This window comes from Lepidothrix coronata, unplaced genomic scaffold, assembly GCF_001604755.1.
Source record: "Lepidothrix coronata isolate B3197 unplaced genomic scaffold, Lepidothrix_coronata-1.0 Scaffold78, whole genome shotgun sequence".
Classification (NCBI taxonomy): Eukaryota; Metazoa; Chordata; class Aves; order Passeriformes; family Pipridae; genus Lepidothrix; species Lepidothrix coronata.
In genome coordinates, this window is record NW_016690258.1 from 1,064,737 (window position 1) to 1,084,015 (window position 19,279).

The 19,279-nt window shown below is 42.8% G+C and overlaps 1 protein-coding gene and 1 long non-coding RNA gene across 2 annotated transcripts in view; both read right to left on the minus strand.

Annotated features, from left to right (window-relative positions):
• Positions 1-10,084: 10,084 nt before the first annotated feature.
• Positions 10,085-12,630, minus strand: LOC108499817. The gene is made up of 2 exons (XR_001875656.1): positions 11,839-12,630; positions 10,085-11,259 (listed from the first exon to the last, which is right to left on the minus strand). It is a non-coding gene; the product is annotated as an uncharacterized LOC108499817 (long non-coding RNA).
• A 1,379-nt stretch (positions 12,631-14,009) lies between these two features.
• Positions 14,010-19,279, minus strand: part of MAPKAPK3 (mitogen-activated protein kinase-activated protein kinase 3) — a 47,773-nt gene continuing 42,503 nt past the window's right edge. The window contains exons 10-11 of the mRNA XM_017820051.1: positions 17,464-17,544; positions 14,010-15,683 (exon numbers count right to left, since the gene is read on the minus strand). Of these exons, the coding sequence (XP_017675540.1) occupies positions 15,525-15,683; positions 17,464-17,544 (240 nt within the window). The 3' untranslated portion in view covers positions 14,010-15,524. The remainder of the gene's footprint in view (positions 15,684-17,463; positions 17,545-19,279) is intronic.

A 19,279-nucleotide genomic window follows, 5' to 3' on the forward strand; every position in this document is an offset into this window, starting at 1 on the left:
AAAGTAATTTTGAGCTTGATTACAACTGCACTTTATAACACCAAAGCGTGTGTGTGAATCAAAGGAGTGACTGACACGGGAGTTTATCCTTGCCAATAGCAGTGAGTTGTTTTCACCATCACCACACTGACATGTGCCTGGTGCTTCCCATGCCATCATCCCCCACCTCCCTTCACCTCCAGCATGTTTCTAATCCATCAGCTGAGGAACAGGGATCTCTGTCTCCCTGGCACTGACAGGCTGCTGCTGCACGTGTCGCACGCGAGGACGGGATTTGCCGTGCTGGGAGTGGTGTGTCCCTGCCAGGGACTGTTCTGCACAACTTGCAGAGATGATCCCTGAAATGTTTGCTGTGCTGTCGTGCTATCAAGGTCAACGTTCATAACTCAACACTGACTTCTTTATTTTCCCTGATGCACACCGTGGAAATGCATTACAGACCAATGAACAAAAGTCACGGCGGTGCTTTATCCAAACAACCAGCCAGTCACTTCAGGATCAATTCCAATCTCCCCTCCTTTTTTTTTCAGATGTTAGAAGCATCTGAGGATGGTACCTTGTCCTACTTCTGCGGTCTCTTTCTTTTAAGATTGATTTATGGGAGCAATTTTCTTCCATCTGCATATCCCTGCAACGTCAGGACCCTGCAGCTGAGCATAAGCTCATTCTAAAAATAAGGTGGCCTCACAAAAACCTGAAGCCACAGCAGAACACTCATGGTGAGCTATGAGTACATCACACACAGCACAATAGGGACCCTGTGGCACACAGCAGCCCTAAACTATTCTAGGCACAGTTTTATCCTTAGCAAGCACATAAAAGATGGTTTTTAAATCTCTAAAGAATGAAAAGAAATGGATTGGATTAGGGTAAGGACCATGGATGAAAAGAGACTGACAACAGATTTCTCTATGGGAGTTCATTTTGCTCACGAACTTATTATGATTTTTCCGTGGGTTCCTGGTAACTCAAATTAATGATTCATGACTGCTTTTAACATTTGCACTATTAACTTACTGGATCAGCACCAAGGAATTTATAGCTTCCTTTTGGGAAATCAGAAAAACCATCACCCACCAGCATCTACATGGAGGCCTTAAGGGTTTTATATTTTGTTTGGGTTTTTGGGCATGTCTTATGGGTAAAGCATAAATAATTATGCAGACAAATTCTTAACAACTTATCAAATATGTAGGTACTGATAATAAACTGAACAGAAAAGTGCTAATCTAAGAGCTACTGATACCACTTACTTTTTAAATGGAACTGGACTGCAAACTCCATGTATAGGTTTGCCTCTGGATAAGGGGAAAAGTGGTACTACAGCTGTCACCTGCTACAAGGGGGTTTTAAATGCCAGTGTAGGGAACACAGGACACAGGTCCTGTATCTCAGGTGCCACAAGTACAGATGCCAAGGCTGTATGTGGAGCTTAGACACATTTTACACCAGGAATGAGTTTTTAAGAGTATTATGAAAATCTCAGGTAGGGCTGACGCAGACAGAAGGAAGCTGTTTACAACAGCTCTGTCTCAGAGCTAAGAAAAGGAATTCCTACTGATGCTGCCACGTCTGCTTCTTTCCCAAGTACCAAATTCACACAGTTTACATTAAATTTTTAATTTATTTTTAATAAAGGAAAGACGTTCCTGAACTTTCACATTACAGGGAACTGAGGAAACCCCTCTCAGGGCTGTGTATCCGTTAGCACAGCATCACAGGCTGATTATTTTTAAAATCTCCAGGAATGAACACCATGTAAAAATTCCCTAATCTCAGAAAGTTCATCAGCATAGTTTTAAGTTCATGATTAGACATGGCAGAGGCTAAGTAAGCATCTACCATGGAAGGGATGCAAAGCCTGGGTTTGTTTTTAATGCATTATGTATGGTTACCAGCTAATGAAGAGCAGGAAATTCAACTGTGTGCAGAAAAGCTGCAGAAAAAAGAGTTTGAAAACAGGGATGACCTTGGAAAAGTTGTGCTGGCCAGTCTATTTACAGATAACACTGATAAATGGTGATTTTACCTTTTGCCATCTCCATGCAGAACTCTCCCTGAACTGAGGGAAGGCAAACTGCTGCAAATACCACAGCTGTGATCCCACTGCATCTCTTCCCTCTTTTTTTTTTTCTAAACCTGGATCTAAACACAGAATCACAGAGTTCTTCAGCTTGGAAAAGACCACTGAGATCATCAAGTCAAACTGTAAACCTAACCCTGTCAAGTCCACACTAAACCAATGTCTGACAGTTCTGTCTTGCTCCCCAGACACTGATTCCTGAAATGCTGTGAACCTCGGGGCAAAGGAAGTCACTCCTGCAATGAGGATCTGGCCATTGCATCTTGATTAAATCCACAGGGACAGAGGAAAGAGTGAAGGCAGTCTGCCTTGCAAAGCTGGCATACAGAATAATTTCTTCAGCTTTCAGTCCAGACCAACTTCTTCTAGTATTTCCTCTAATTTAAAATCATAATAAAAAAAATAATTTAAAAATACTCCTTTAAAAAGGGGAAAAAAAAAGGCTGAGAATTGTTGTAACAACTCTGGTGGTTTGCTTCCTCTGCATCTAAAACAGAAAAATTCTTTAACTTTCCTTCCTACGTACTTAGAACACAGTCTTTGATTGCTCATGCAAAAAGCTGGCTTATGATTATTGGAACACTCTGATGAACTAGTAAGTCAAATATTTTTACAAATAAAAACTCTATGCAGGGCAGGGGACACTTAGTGAACCACCTTGGGCCTCTGCCATCATCTTGTGGGCACAGAAAATCACACCTTTAGATTGCAATTCCCAGACACTGACATTCACTTGGCTCAAAGTATATTTTTTGGTAATTTAGTGTCAGTTTAAACTTTCTGGTGAAGGCAGGACTTCAATCAAATGGAAGGGAGACATGATCTGAATCAGAACCCTGAACTCTCCTCTCTGGACCCCATATCCCCTGAGAGCCCATCTGTGCAGCTCTGCTTCTACTTATCTACTGGTATTTCAGTTATCCCTGAAGAACCTGATTCCTCTGCCAACAACCTACTCCTTCAGCTGTGCTGACATGGTCACATGTGGTCTTTCCCAGCCAGTTTGGTCAGGATAAGGAGCAGCTGCATGGGAAGCAGTGGGCATTGTCATCAGTCTGGGCAGCCCAAGCACAGCTAACCAGCCTGGCTGTGTTATCACCTGAGATGAGCCCATCTGCAAATCTGGGGGGTCACGGTCTTTGGACCCCTCAAGTTTCCTTCCTTCCTACTTTTTTTTTATCCATTCTAAATCAGTCCTCCAAATTTTCCTTTGCCATTATCCGAGAGAGCCAAAGGACACCTGGGTGTGTTCATCCCTTCCCAGCCTTCTGCCCTCAAGGGAACAAGACACACTTCAGTGCTGCCCTGAGAGGGGAAAAGGTACAGACAGGACCTGAAAAGCCTCAATGCAGCAACAGGCTCTGTGTAGGAACTGCAAAGGAAACATGGAACCAGAGGGCATTTATTTCCCTTCTGCCTCCAAACAGTAAGAGACACCAGCTTTTGCTTTGCAAAAGCACTGAATGTCCATTGCTGATGGTCTGAGGGGCTGTCAGCCACATTCCTGCTCCCTGGAGGAGGAGGTGACACTACTCTGGCACAGAGAAACAGTGGGTGGGAACCTCAACTGCAGTTTATAAAGTGTGGTTTTGTCTCCTGTACTGACCTAAATACTGCAAAGTTTGGTTTACAAACATGTCATGGTTTTGCCCTTGCCCTACATTTCCCTTTCTCTTCCCAGTTTAGCATCACTAATATGTTTTTTTCACCCAAACCACAGAAACTAGTTTTTCACATAAAATATTTTAGTCATTTTTTGGAATTCATAGGATTGTGAGTGGGCTTCAAATCCTATCATATTCACTGTTTAAATGGTCAGCATTTAATCAATTCATTTATATTAAATAAACAATTTTGCAATTAAAAAAACCCAACATTTAAAATGCTACTGCTTTGATTAATGTGTGTAAGGCTATTTTTTGAAAAACAAAAATTCAGCCTGACAAGGAAAACTTTTGTTGTTAGAGCTTATAATCCATAAAATAGAGAAAAACTCACCTCTTCTGACATTCATTTTCATTCCACTGCCTTTTGTTCCATCAGACTATTCCCTCTGCACACCTGCTCTCTATCTCCATTTGTCTGATTAATTATCCTCACTTCTTCTCTACAGGCTTTGACAAGTTCCTCTTCCTTCTCCAGCTTCATCCCCATTTTTCACCTCGTGTAGCTTAAATCTCCATCCTAGATATACTGGCTCCTCTCTAAATGAAATGACATAGAGACTACCAACACACAGTTTTAAATAAAGTAACAATAAATAGCAGAAGATCTTGGCCATATCCCAATTTCTGGAGAATTTATAAATTAAGCAGTTTTCAGAGCAGGAGCTGGCTGAGGGGTTTAGGTTCCCATGTGATATGTACTCCCATGGAGAAAAAGCCATATTCAGAAAGATCTTCATGACAGCATCTCACATATCATTTCCCTTAGATGACACGAATTCTGAATTGATAATAATTTCTAGTACAAATGCTGAGCAGCATTTTCTGTACTGGAAAGTATCACACAGATGCACCTCAGTTTATTTTTTTCCAGCATCAGAGTTGCCTGGTAGCACATGCTATGATTAATTCTTCTCAGGGTTTCCACAATTATTATTCCCCTCTTTTCCTGCTTTCAGTTTATTGAACCTTGCTGGAAAATCCTGCTGTTAAACTAAAGCATACCAGTGCTTCATCGCTCACGTGGTTTTTCAGATGGAAACTTTAGATTTTTATTAGTTAATAATTCAAAAGCAGATACATCACCTTCCCAACGACGGGTCTGAGTGTTCCTCAGAAGGTGCAGCTGAGAGGACTGAGATGGTCAGGTGTTTAAGGTACACCTGTGCTATCTAGTTTTGTGTTCGGTTTCCTTCTCTGCCCAAATTTCATGTCACCTTTCCAAGTCTTTCAGTTTCAGATTCTCAAAGGACAATAAATCTTTGAGTACCTTTGAAATCAGAGTAGTCCCACTATTCTACTTTTACCATTTCAGGAGGCTGGTAAAGGTTTGAGTGTGACCATGGGCACTCTGGGAAGAGCACAGAGAGGGTGTCTCTGTAGTGAGAACAGTCCACACCTGTGTGAGGTAACACTATTTGTCCTCTTGGTCAAAGGGGATGATGGCAGGAAAAAAAAACACTATTGTTGCACAGAAGCATTTACAGGCAGTTGCAGAGTCTCCCATTCTCACCAGCCTTTTCTTACACACAGATCTAAACAAACCTGCACTTATTAGATGCCCACTTGACTCTTTTGCCCTGGGCTTTTGGCTATGACTCATTCTTTACATTTAAAGAGAATCAAATCACATATGTAGGTAAGGTGAGTTGTGGATGTCCTGACAGAAGGATTTGGCCTTCCATGTCTCACCTCGGGTTATTTCTGTTCCTTTATTTTTTTCCCCTCCAAGCATGTTATTACTGTCCATGAGTCATTTCATTAATCCAGGGGGAAGGCTAGAAAACAAGTGAATAAACACCCTGCTTCACAACCTTCTGCTGCACTGTTTACTTCTCTGCTAATGAATGAACAGCTAAAAAACAGAATTATCCTAATTGGGGACATTCAAAGGGACATTATCTCCTCTTTGTCCATAGATGCTGCCTGGGTCTGCCAGAGACCACCCTGCAGGTCTCAGAGGATGATCTCTGCATGTTCCTCCCAGTAACACTCAGGTAGTGAGTACAACAGTGTCAGTCATAAAACAGTCACTGAACAGTCTGGGTTGGAAGGCACCTTAGTCCCAGAAAAGTAGAAAGGAACACACATGCAAGTCAAAAAGAAGAACACAGGAGCTTTTTACCTTTCCTACAACAAAATTATTAAAAAGGGTGTGAGAAACATGAAAGAGCTGTGATGCCAGACACAGGACCTGTCTCCAGCAGCACAAGGTCAGATCTCTTACACAAACTGGGCTGGAACTCAGCACATGCTCCAAGTTCCGTGCACGTGGACAGGGCTCTTCATTTATCATGGATATGGCCAGCAGCTGCCTGGAATGCCCTGCTCCCCCTTCATAGCTGTCAGAGCGATCCTATCTCCAGTGACATGAATAAAGATAGAAGATGAAGGACTAAATGAGAAACAAATTACTGTAGCCTCAGTTTTGCCCTCCAAATTGCAGGAATTCAAGGTCTAACTCTGCCACCGTGGAAGGCTGAGTTTTCCTCTCCCTTGCAGTGCTGCAGCTGCTGACAGACACAGAGGAACTGATGCCCAGTGCAGCCCACACCTCAGCTCCTTTTGGATTCGCAGAACCAACGTGCCTCCCTCAAGAGCATGTACAGAGTTAAGCCTTGGGACCATTATTTCAAACACCATAAGGTGTTCAGTAAGTCCCTTTCAACTTCCAATGATAGGGACATTGCACAGTTTCTCCATAAAACACATAATACCCACAGATGGGATTCTAAACAACATGCAGATTACTATGAACTATTTTCAAAATAAGGCCTGTGCACTTTATATACTCTTTTCCTTTGTTGCTACATATGCTTGAGATACTGGAATTTAGTCTAACATTTATATTTCTCCACTTTGATGCACAGTTGAACATACTCAGCTCTGATCTGCTTTCAAAGAGAATCTATTAATTTTTATATCAAGGAGGGCTGATGCTCAACCCCTGAGCTAAACACGGTCCAACAGAACATGAAATTTAACATTTGGCCATTCCCTGATGATTTCTTTTCCTGCTCCCATGGCATAACAGGACAGCAGCTTGTACATGTCTCCATCATGTGAGTGGTGTGTTTGCACTTTTGTGACAACTGGTCACATATGAGGTTTTGTCCCTGCCAATTGTACACAAACAGAGGAACTATCCCTAAAATATGTTCCTGGTCTGGGACATCCACACAACACATTGAGTTGTGTCACCTGCATTTCTCAGGACTTACAAAGATGGGCAGACAGGCTCCAGACCTGTCTGAGACAGGATGCTGAAATCATTCTGGCTGGCAGCATTTCAGATCAGGAGTTAATATTTTATCAGGCTCCTTGATAGCTCGTGACACACAAATCAACACAAAGCTGGTGTTCAGCATATAAAATAGCCTTTCCTTAACTCTCGGTAAGACTATTCCAACAGAACTATTCCAACATTTTCTTATAATCTAATTGTTGCAGGAAAACCAGCAGAAAACCCAAGTATGACATAAAAGTGGGGATGATCTGCTGGGCAGCTTCCCACGAAACCGAAGTTTCCTGCAGGGCCAAGGCACAGACACTGAGCAACAGGTACAGCCCCACAGGTAACTCCATGTCCCATGGGCTGAGCTGTGCAGAACAGCACAGGCAACTCCAGCCAGGGCTCTCCCCCACTGCTTCTTTCCTTGGACTAAGCCATGTCCAGGTGGGAAAGAGATGACAGGGACATAGAACCACACAACATTTACTGGCAGGGAGAACCGTATTTGAGAAACTCTGTGGGAAGGGAAAAAAGGGAACCTGACAACACAATTGAATTTCCTGAGGCTTTGTGCCAGAGTACATATATCTGTGTATGTAAATATATATTTGATTTGTACTTGTGAATTGAAAGCAAAACTTGAAATACTTCTGCACGTAGTTAACTTCAGGATATAGAACTTCAAAGATGAGAGCACACAAAATCACTCTTGACATGGACATCATCAGCGTCATCCAAACAGAAAATTAGCACGTCGCCTTTTTTTTAATCATTTTGGCAGGATGGTATTTCTGATTAATAGAAATTGAATTAAATTTCTCCTTTCATGTATGCAGCAGTTAATTCTAATCAAGCAAGCTCAAGGTCTTCCGTTGCCTGGATAGCACTAATTAGATTCTTCCACATTATTACTTCAACATATGCAACCATACATGGCATACAAATACCCACTTTCTTTTTAACTGATATGAACTTCCTTTTCAAATGTCCACTGCAAATAATTTCCTGGAGTTGGGAACAATATCTGCTCCAAAGAAAACACAGAATCTCAGGAATCCTAGAAAGAAAAGTACCAGGTTTAAAAGAAATGCTTCAAAATTAATTTGCTTAGTACAGAACTCCACCACCATTTAGGTTTCATACAGAAATAAAGTAACACTTCATATCAGACTGTAGTTCTGTTAAGGGGTGTGTGTGTGTGTGTGTGTGTGTGTGTTTATGGCTCCAGATACTATGAAAGCAAACAGTATTAATAAAATAATAACTTATTATTCCTGAGTTCCTGTTAGCCAGGCATGGAATTGTCCTAACCTGAGCTGATGGAAGCTCCAAGTGATGGCACCAGATGCCTCATGACCTCCTGAGCTAATGATTGCTTACTAGAGAGTTGTTCCAGGATCCTCAAGGAACAGCTTAAAAACTGACTTTGTGCAGGAATGACAAATTATTGGAGAAAACATTTGATAGCTCTCCCGAGTGCCAGCCAAGGTTTGAGCTGGGTGCAGGGAATCTATTACGAAACGAGGAGGCAGACCTAGCTGAGTCACTTTAAATCAGGAAATTCAGTTCCTTCCTACTCTCCAGATTTAAAATATCCTACAGCATAAAGCTTCTATAGGACTTTTTTTTTTTTTTAATGTTTAGGGAAGAAACTGAAATACTGCAGTCAAGTCTCTCTAAAGGAGGCACTCATGACTTCCAAGCAGTATAAAATACATCAAACTAATGGAATGAAGAAGGAGAAGAAAATCAAAGGACTTAAAAGGAAGATACCCAGACCACCTCATTTTGTTCTTTGTAGTTAAATGAGGTATTCCACACAAAGACTTAAAAGTCAGGAGGGGGACATGCAAGTATTTCTGCTCTAAGTGGCTTCTTCTTCTCAGTGAGATCATGTACAAACATCACCAAGAGATTTTGGAATAACAGTGCTATGGCCCAGGACTTTAACATGGTGCTTTACAGAGCTGATTGAAAAAAAAAGCTTAAATCCCATGGGAAATAGGACTTTAAAGTAGCAGAACTTCCTAAGAAATTTAAATGTGTTTATTCTGTATAAAGCTGAGAAAAAGCAAAGTTTAAAAAACCCTGTGCAGGAGCTGCAAGTATTAAGTTCTAGTGGGTTTTATTTCTTTGTAGAGACCTTCTCCCATCCTTAGAGGGATATTTTTCCTACTATTAGCCATCCTTGATTAGTTCCATCAAGGAGCTTTCCTCCTTACCATTTTACAGACAATGTAGTTTCTCGTTTCCTGCCAGGTAGTGGGATTCCTTGAAAATCTTCCAACACTTTACACCACAGGCAGTTCAGAAATAAAAGAAGAGGTGGTACAACTGTAATTGAGCCAAAAAAACTCCAACAACATAGCATCATGGCATGTTAGCCTTGAGACAACTAATTAGCTTTTTACTCAAGACAAAAGTCAAATACAGGGCGATGAAGTGCAAGATAGAAATGCAAAACATCTGAAAGCAAAAATGAAAGGCAACCTCACCTTGACAAGGTTTCTGCAAGCAGAAAGAGCTCAGCCAGGCAACTTTAGGAGAGCAGAACTTAATCTGCAAAGTGTATTTGTTCACTTATTAGTTGCTCTAAAAAAAAAACCCAAGAGCTATTTATTTGGTTTACTAACAGCAGATACTCAGAAGTTTCATTTATAAACATTAAGCTGAACCTTGCTTTAGACTACCTCAGGAAAAAAAACTGGAGTCTGTATTGTATATTGTATTGTATATCTATCTTTAGGGAAACATAATTATTTCTGAATTCAGAGGCTGCTCTGGGTTGGAGCAGCAGCTAATATCATAACCAGAATTTCCTTGATCATTACTCAAGCAACAGCATTTTTATTTTAAAAATCATAGTCCTCGTCCCCCCTCCAGTATTTCTCTTCTAACACATTCCATTCTAATTTTAGTCTTTTGAGAAGTTTCTTTTCCAGATCAACCCACTCTTTTTCACATTTAAATAATTTTCAGCTTTTAAAAGAGCTTGGTTTTAGCAGGTGTTTCAGTAGCTAAGCAATAAGAAGTCTCCTGAGAACATCTTCCATGTTTCCCAAATGGATTAGCCTGGAAGTTTGGGGAGAACAGTATTAAGCAAAATAACCATGCCATTAAAGGGTTTTATTCCATTTTTGAAATTAAGACAAAGAAATACACTCCCCAAAAGAAGCATTTATGCTCACTGTTAACAAATGAAGAAACATTTTTTACACCAGTGATACCGTGATGTAACCAACGCAGGAAAACTCAACAGACAAATTTAGAAGCCTAACATGGAAGAAAACAAGGCAACTCCTCCTGTTTTGAATTATTCAGCTTCACTGTGGTCCCAGGACCCAGAATACTAAAAAGTGGGAAAGGCCCCAGCACAGTGTCAAAGCAGCAGAGACATCTCCAGTAAGCTGGGCCTGCAGCCTCACACAGCTAAAACATGGTTATTATCAGGTCTGGGAGCTGAACTAAAGAAAGGTCAAGATATCTCAATACTACCTTCAGGTACCTCCTCAGATAAAAGCTCTTTTCCTCTTTTGGCTCCTGGAAACTAAAAAACCACTGCAGTACATTTCAGAAATGCTTCTTTTTGTGGTCCCAAACAGCAGAAGGAAGCGCACTGACAGCGAGGCCTCTGTGCCTTCACGCAGTTAGAGCAGACCTGGGAGACCCTGGCATCTGGCAGATTCATGAGGCAGGAAATTCTGAAATAAATGTAATGCTAGGCATCATTTACAGATTTACCAGAATAGATGCTCATCTACAGTCACAGAGTTATCTTCCACATTTCCCTAGAGTGCAAGAACATCCTCCCTCTCCAGTGGTAGAAGAGACTAATAAAGAATTGAACCTATCCTGCTTTAACTGTACAGAGCTAATACTTGCAGTAAAAACATAAGTTGGAGTAGAATACATCAGCAGACATATCTTATTCTTCAACATGACATACCATCCCCCATTTGTGCTCCCTTTGCTCCAATAAATTCTTCTAACCACGCAGACTGAAAAAAATAATCCTATTTTAAAGCTGGACTTAATACCCAAAAAGAATTTTCTTACCTGGTGCAAAGATTTCAGGGAAACATTTCTTCAGCAAATGTTATTACCTAGGATTGCTCTAACCTCAATTTTCCACATGTGAGACACATTTAACTATATACCTGAAGCAAACTTGCCTGTTGGCTTGCAGGAATTTTTAACAGTATTTTTTTTTCTCTGAGGCTTTGACTATGTGTTCTCTATCTCCCAAGTTTGCTTCCTTGTCTTCATCCCTTTTAGGATTTCTAAAAGAGAATTAATTATGTTAATTCCCAGCTATGCCAGCTCCACTGTTAGAACAGTTGGGTGAAGAGGGGAAATACTGGAACCTAGAAAAAAGAGAATTCTGATATTTCCATGAAAAAATCCCCAAAATATGTACTTCTAGAAGAAAGGGGTTCTGCATGTAAATGCATTCCCTGTCTGCCTTTCCTGCCTTTGTCCCTGTGGTTTGTCAGTGAAAGGGCATTGGTGAAGGAGCTGGGGAGTATCCTGAAGGACAAGCTTTCCTGCTGTTAAGCTCAGCTGAGCTGGCTCCATCCTTAGGCTGAGCATGAGAAGACATCAGAGCAGCTGGGCACACAAGAACATCCCTTCCCCACCTCTGCCACAGGTTGAAAACAGTGCACGTGCTCATGATTCCGTGCCAGTAATTAAAACCTCTGGTTCTCTCCTCCTCACTAAACCTTCCTTTTCTCAAAAGCACCTTTGTCTAAACATGGGCCAAATAAAGTGTGAATTGAAAAGAGGGCAGGGAAATTAGATCAAACTGAGTGTGCAGCATTCTCATTATCCCTCATGTCAGACAAGTCAGAAGCACTTACGTAATTGGGCCTCCAGCCTCTGGGCAGTGAAGTGTTAAGACAGAAGAGCAATCCCAGGACTGCATGCTGGGTTTTGACAAATAAAAAAACACAGAATTAGGCCAAGAGCTTATCATTAATGTGAGTTTTTAATTGTACCATGTCAAAAACAGGTTCATCATGTGGCACGTGTGGTCAAAGAGGAAAGAAGGCACGGAGTACAAAAAAATGGGGAAGTGAGGGAGGGGGTTTTCTCCGGGCTCGTGCACACACGTGGGTGTGGATCAGAGCAAGAGCACTGGTGAGTGAATGTGCAAGAACCATGTGTGAGGAGCACAGTGCAGAGGAACACAAGGGGAGGCAGTGGCCCATGAGCAATCGCTGTGAAAAGGAATGGGGGGTGGGGATTTGTGCACAGTCCTTTTTTTAGCTTCTGCTGTAAAAAATAAATAGACCTTTTAATCTCGAAGCCTTCTCTATTGACCATTCATTTCTTCTTTCCCTTCCCAGCTCTTTACCTCCTCTATATGGCTGATGAATATGCAAATGCATAATCAGTTCTATAATAGCCCATCCTTTCTAAAAACAGGCCATAAATTTGGATCCTAAGCAGCAGGTTCTAAAAAGCCTATTATACGATATGGCTGGGGGAAGAGGCAAGACCCAAATACCACCGCTCGTTCTTTCTCAGGCGTGTGAAAGCAGCCAGAAGGCGGGTCCTTCCCGGAGCCGAGCTGGCAGCCGGGGAGGGAACACCTTCGGCAGAGCCACCCGCGGATCCCAGCGCGGGCTCCCGGAGGAGGGTTTGGGTTGACTGATGGCAGGGTCGGGAGCCGGGAGCTCTGGGGAAGCCGTGGGCGGCAGGTGGCGCGGCGGGGCCGGGGTGCGGAGCGGAGCCGTGGCCATAGGCGGTCCGGACATACAGGCACACGTCTCCATAGGCGGTCCGCACATCCCTACATCCCTATACAGGCACACGTGTCCATAGGCGGTCCGCACATCCCTACATCCCTATACAGGCACACGTGGCCATAGGCGGTCCGCACATCCCTGTACAGGCACACAGACCCCACCAGGAACACCTGCACTCCAAACCCAGCCCCTGGCAGCTCCAGCTGACACAGAGCTGGTTAAAACACAACCAGTGCTCCTGCCCTGAGCAGGACAGCAGTTTGAGGGTCTGAACATCACAGGGCAGCTGTTTCCCAGCTCCCAAGGAGTGTCCTCTATCCCTATAAACCATGAGCTCAAACTCTTCCATCCAATACTGGCACACACGTCCACGTCTGCCATTTTGAGGCCCTCCTCTGGTTCCTGCCGGGCTTCACAGCGTTCCTGGGTGCTGTCACTGCAGGGTAGGAGGTAAGAACTGTTAGTCCTGGTTTAATGAGATGGGAATGTCCTGCCACACAGGGACAGAGAGCTGCAGGTGCTGTGCCAAGTGCCTCAGTTCATCACTCCAGCTCCTGACCTGCTGTAAAGACTGGAATCCAACAGCAAGTTTTAACAGTTCCCAGTGGAAAACTACCCAGGAACAGACACATATCTGTGAGCTCCAGACTGAACTGACAAGCAAAAAGGCACCAGCTGGAAACCGAGAGCTCCTGCTCAACCCTTGGGCAAGGCAGGAGCAAAAAGGTGAGTTACAACAGTTCTAATGGCAGCCAGGGCATCACCACACCACACATGGGCTGCCCTGGGAGAATCCCTCACCCAGATGGGGCACAGAGATGGGAAGGCAGCAATGATGTATATATAGCTCTCTCAAAACATTTGGATAAAGGGACAGGAACTTGAACCTGGCTCTAATCCCAGCTGTGGCACCCTGACACATCACAACTCTTCATTCACTGTATTCATTTGCAGGTAGTGAATAATATTTGCATAATTCACAGGAGTTATGATTATGATGCCTTACTTCATATGGCAAAACAAATACATACAGGACATGCTATAATCATAGATATGCCCAAATAAACATGAAATAATTTTAAAATATGGCTTTATAGAGACGAATATTTAAAACCAAACCCCTGTAATCTTATAAAATGCTCAAAGTTGGGCAGTCTTTGAATGTGAACATCATAGAACACTTTCCTTCTCCCCTTTCCCATCACCTCCAACACAAATGTACCTCACAAAGCAATACAAACTCTGCCACATCTCAACAGAAACAGGGATGACAGGAGGAAGGAATGTTAGAAACTGATTTTAATAAATCACGTTACAAAACCCTAGGACCAGTGCACAAAGAAGAATGGAGCTCTCATCCAACACTCTGAACTGGGTTCCCCAGACAAAGTCCAAAGCCTCGAGCTGAGCTTTGCTGTGTCACTCAGATTGGACAATTCAGATCCACTCTGGAGCCTTGTTTTCCTTTTTGTGTTTTAACATTCTTCCAAGCCTGTTAACACACCAGCACTGTGTGCCTACCACAAAGTCCTTTTTGCCTGCATCACTGGAAGCACATCATTTACATCCTAGACTCTGATAACACTTCCATAAATATTTGCCTCACCTCAACTAAAAAAACAAAATCAAAACTCAAAATACAGCAAGAGGAAATATTTTGATCACAAAATAAAACATACCAGCAAACCAAGGCCAGGTTCCCATAAAAAAAAATAATTAGAATAGGAAAAAAAACAACAGGTAGATGTACTTATTGGTAATCTCCCTTAAGTGGTGAAAACCTTTGGATCCTGAAACACCACCAAAGCATAGCAAATAAAGTTCTTGACCCCAGGAAACAAACCAACCTCAGCACCCCAAAACTTGCTGTGATCAGCACATCTTAGGCACAGGATCTGGAGATAATTACCAGAAGGGATGCTGGCAGGGTCCATTCAGAGAACATGCATTTGGCACTTCTTCCTGAATTTCAGGAGTCTTTCCTCTGGGAGCAGTCTCTTGTATACAATTGCATGTCCAGCTGCACACCCTGGAGGTTGTGGATCCAAGAGGAACAGCAATACTCTCTGCAGGATACCTTCAGCTGCTTAAATCCTTATTAAAACTCTTCACATATTGTACCAGTTAAATTCAAAACATTACAAGAGAGGAGCTTGACAGTGGCAAAGACACAACACAGTGGTTACAATCCAGAAAACTTACATGTCATCAAACGCAAATCCATGACAAACTCAAGTCTTCACATGAGGCTACATGAAGGCTTTATGAAAATGGAAATGCATGGATGCTTTTTCCTGTAACAAGAATAACTGTTTACTGTTCAGATGATATTCTGTAACTATAGGAGGTAAGTTTGGAAATATGGACTACTACCAATTCTACTAAACTACTAAAACACTCCTGGCAGAACACTTGGCATTCTTCTATTCCCAAGTTTAAAACAGCAGCAGAAGTTACTCTTGTAAATGGCTGTTAAAGCCTCAGTGCATTAGTATGCTGAGACTGCCTCCTGTTCCCTCCTCTGATCCCACAGAGTTAAAGCCAAACCAAAACCCTGTAACATTTCTGGCATTGTTGAACCTTCCCTAGCAATATGCAACAGAATCACATCATATACATTAGTCTTTAAAAGCAAAGCCCTGATTCAAGTAATAAAAAAAGCAATCTTTCCCACTGCTCCCTCTTTGCTTCTTCACCATCTCCTTGCCTTTGTGGTATGGACTGAGGTGATCAGAGGTTTTTAAATTGCTCTGTGTAACTTTTACCCTCCACCCACAGGTCCTTGGCTTCTGTGCTCATTGGTTATTGCACCCTGGGGCTGCAGTAGAGGTGCCTGCCTGCTTCTGCTTCTTGCGGCGCTTGTTCAGGAGGCGGTTGTTGGACGTTTTCAAGTCTTTGATTTTCACCTGATCATAGTCCACCCTCATGGTAGCCAAAGCACTGGTCATCTCCTCCTGAAACCAAGGAAGCAATTTATTGAACCCCCTGAAGCAGTGAGGGCATGGCCACCCCACACTTACTGCCAGGAGATGAATGTAGAGAAGGAACCCTCTGTCACACCACAGCCACGAAGAGCTGAGCCCTTTCTGCTGCACTGGAGGATGACTAAAGGCTTTGTTCTACTCATGGGCTCCTTCAGGAGGAACTATTCACACAGCATGTCACATGTGAGCATGCAGGACCACACTCCCCTGGCCTAAATTCCACCATGTCCTTATGCCCAGCATTCCTCACTGGCTGGCTCTGGGCCTTCACCAGCTTCTCATACCACACTTAGGACACGGCTCTCCAGCTCCACCACCAAACTAGGACAGCAGGGCTGGAATAACGAGCCCACACAAAGATGTTTAGTTTAAAAGTCTGTGCTTCAAATTCACACACCTCCTTAGTTTGAATTAATGCCTAAGTGCAGGCACATTTTAAAATTTTTAATAAGGTTGTGAACAAAAACAGGGGCGGGTATTGATCTCTTCACTCTTGTAACAGGACCTATGGGAATGGCTGGAGCTGTGTCAGGGGAGGGTTAGGTTAGATATCAGGAAAAGGTTTTTTCACCCAGAGGGTGGCCAGGCACTGGAACAGGCTCCCCAGGGCAGTGGTCACAGCACCAAACCTGTCTGAGTTCAAGGAGCATTTGGACAACACTCTCAGGGACAGGGTGGGATTGTTGGGGTGTCTGTGCAGGGCTAAGGGTTGGATTCAATGATCCTCATGGGTCCCTTTCAACTCAGCATATTCTGTGACTCTGTGAAAAATCTCCTAAATAAATGAATGCCTAAGCATTTAGTTCAGGAAAGGAAAAACAAATATTATGGGAGCATCTCTGGGACCTGCAGAATGCACAAGCACAAGAAGTTCTCAGAAACATGGAAAAGAAGAAGGCTCAGTGAAAATATCTGCTTGATCTCTGACTCAGGAGGCAAATGTTGTCTAGGTCTTAAGAAATTTTGCCATTACACAGCTCAACAGCTGAGACTACACATCAGTGATTTAAATAAAATCAGTAATCAATAAAACACACTCCAGGAATGTTGCAATTGTCAAAATGCCACGCATTGTAAGTGCAGAAAATTCAGAATGAATTGTAAAAGCATGCCAACCTGATCAAGGCCAGCAGGAAAGAGTTAAGACTTTTACTCTGCCCTATAGTTTCAGTTTGCAGGAAGCATTCAATTGTCATCAGTACAAATAGTAGGTGAGGCACCTGGTTAGATTAAGGAAAAGACAGACAATATTTTTATTCCCTCTTCTCCACCCCCCCAGATGTCATAACAAGACAAGGCTAAGGTTATTTAATGTTGTTTTACAATGCAGGAACAGAGCAGAAAAGCAGAATGCACCTCAGCCCTCCCATCCTGCCCCCCTATATTTTCATCATATTATTCACTTCACTGTAATGAACTTCAAACCCCCTCAGCACTGTCCCTCTCCTCTGTGGTTCCACGCAGTGGCTCAGCAGGCAGCATCATTAATGCCTTTGATCATAAACACCACCTTTGCTGATATTTGGTGCAGCTGTAAGGCTGCCAGATGAAGCTCATATAGCGTCCATTTTTTTTTTTGAAACAGTTATCATATACACTACTGTTCTAAACAAGAATGTTTATGCTTCCCTTGTTTGACATGATTGTATTCAAAATAGTTTCAGTCTCCAAGGAAATGCACATACACAGAAAAGGCAGCTCATCTAATCTCAGACTTGACTTAAAGAAAACTGAACTAGGATTGACTCACTTTAACTTCATCCCAGTGGTCTTTATCCTCTTGCAGGACCCGGGCAGTATGAAGAGGAGTTGGTGGCACTGACATTGATCTCTGAGAAAAGGGAAAAATACCAAGAGAAGTTCTGAAAAGTAACATTTGGGAAGTGACTGCTTGCTCTTCTATGTGTATGAAGGGCACAAAACTTGATTTAATGTCCTCCAATGGCCCTTGTTATTCCTGCTTCCAATCACTCCAGAAGTGAACTCCTGTGTGTGGTAGAAAAGGACTACAGCCCTTATACAACAGTATCTTTAAAGAACAAAAGGAGAGAGAAATTAGTGCTGAATGTCTTTCCCTCTGCTCCCTTCCAGTCCAACCAATGACCTGGTATTGGATAAATTTCCACGTACATTTTAGATTTTAACTGTCGTTTCAGTATTCATTAGTCAATGTCTCAAAGAGGTTAATTTGACCTTTTATCTCCTAGGATTTGCTGTAGAAGACATTTCCTTGTCCACATACATTAAGTGAGATGACCACTTTATCAGGTCATTAAGTGTGGCCCAAAGAGGAAATGATACCACTGCTCAGGGCAAGGCCCAGCTCAGCAGACAGTGCCCACCTGAGGTGCTGCTCCACAGAAAACTGGGATCAGTGCTCAGCTGCCATGAAATCAGTAGGTACTTTACATTAGAATAAGACACAATTTCTAAAGCACAAAGCACAGTTCCTTAGCTAACTCGGCAAGAATTGTGGCATTTCTTGCTAGTCCATAACCCAAACCACAATTTCATTTGGATCTTCTTTCTTTCTATGCTTTCTACCCAAACTTGCTGTCTACTGCTGTGGCATCCTACAGCAGACAGAGCTGCATGTCAGGAAGAGGAGATCCCTGTAAAACAAGGCTTACATTGGAAGTACTGCTGCAGTTCCAGAAGGAGACAGAAATCCTGACTCCTGCATCCTCTGGAAAGGGACCCTGTCTGGCCAGGGTATAGTTTTATCAAGTACAGCTGGGACAGGAGAAATGGAAAACAAGCAGCCTGGCTTTAGTGATGTCCCTGTCCCTGCTGAAGGTGCTCTCCTATCTGCTGTGAGCTGCTGCTTGTTAAAAAAATCTTATCCACAAGTAACTGGAGGATTCTGTGCTCCACCTAAACTGACAATTTAAAAAAAAAAAAGAGAGGGGGAATGAAAAAAGAAGACACAAAGCATCCTCCTCTACTGCTTGTGCAAGGCACTTCCCCATACATGTTCCCACTTTGGGATTTAGGAAAAGGGAGAACAGAGACATTCACTATATTGGTCTTTCTCTCTCCCTCCCCCTGCCTCATGGCAACAAGATGTTCAGCAGAAAAAAAGCCAACTTGCAGCATTTTTCAGAGGACAGTGTTTGAGCAGGGCTCTGGTGCAGCACTCCCCAAACCTTGTCTCTAATCCCTCCTGATTAACTGGCTCTGTGCATATTCAGAGTAACGTGTGTGCCACTGCAGGTGGCAGCTCCCTCAGCTATTAGGCACTCACTCCATGAAATTCCTGGCCTGCTGACTTCTGAAACACCTCCTTCTTGGGCCTTCAAACACTTAAAGCTGGAGGTATGTATTCTGACCAATGATTCCATTTTTATTTGGTTAAAAAGGACTTACAAACATTGTCTAGGGCCTGTTCGAGTTCTCCAGAGTCTTTGCAGCCTCAATTTCTCAGCTTTTATAACTCTTAAGTGATGCCATCTCTCTCCATCAGGATGTCATATAGGTACATTTCTTGTGATTCCAAGGGCTCCCAGATCTTGCAGCAGCCACTCCAGGAATGGGCACTATTAGCCACAGCTCTGCTTCTGCCCTGG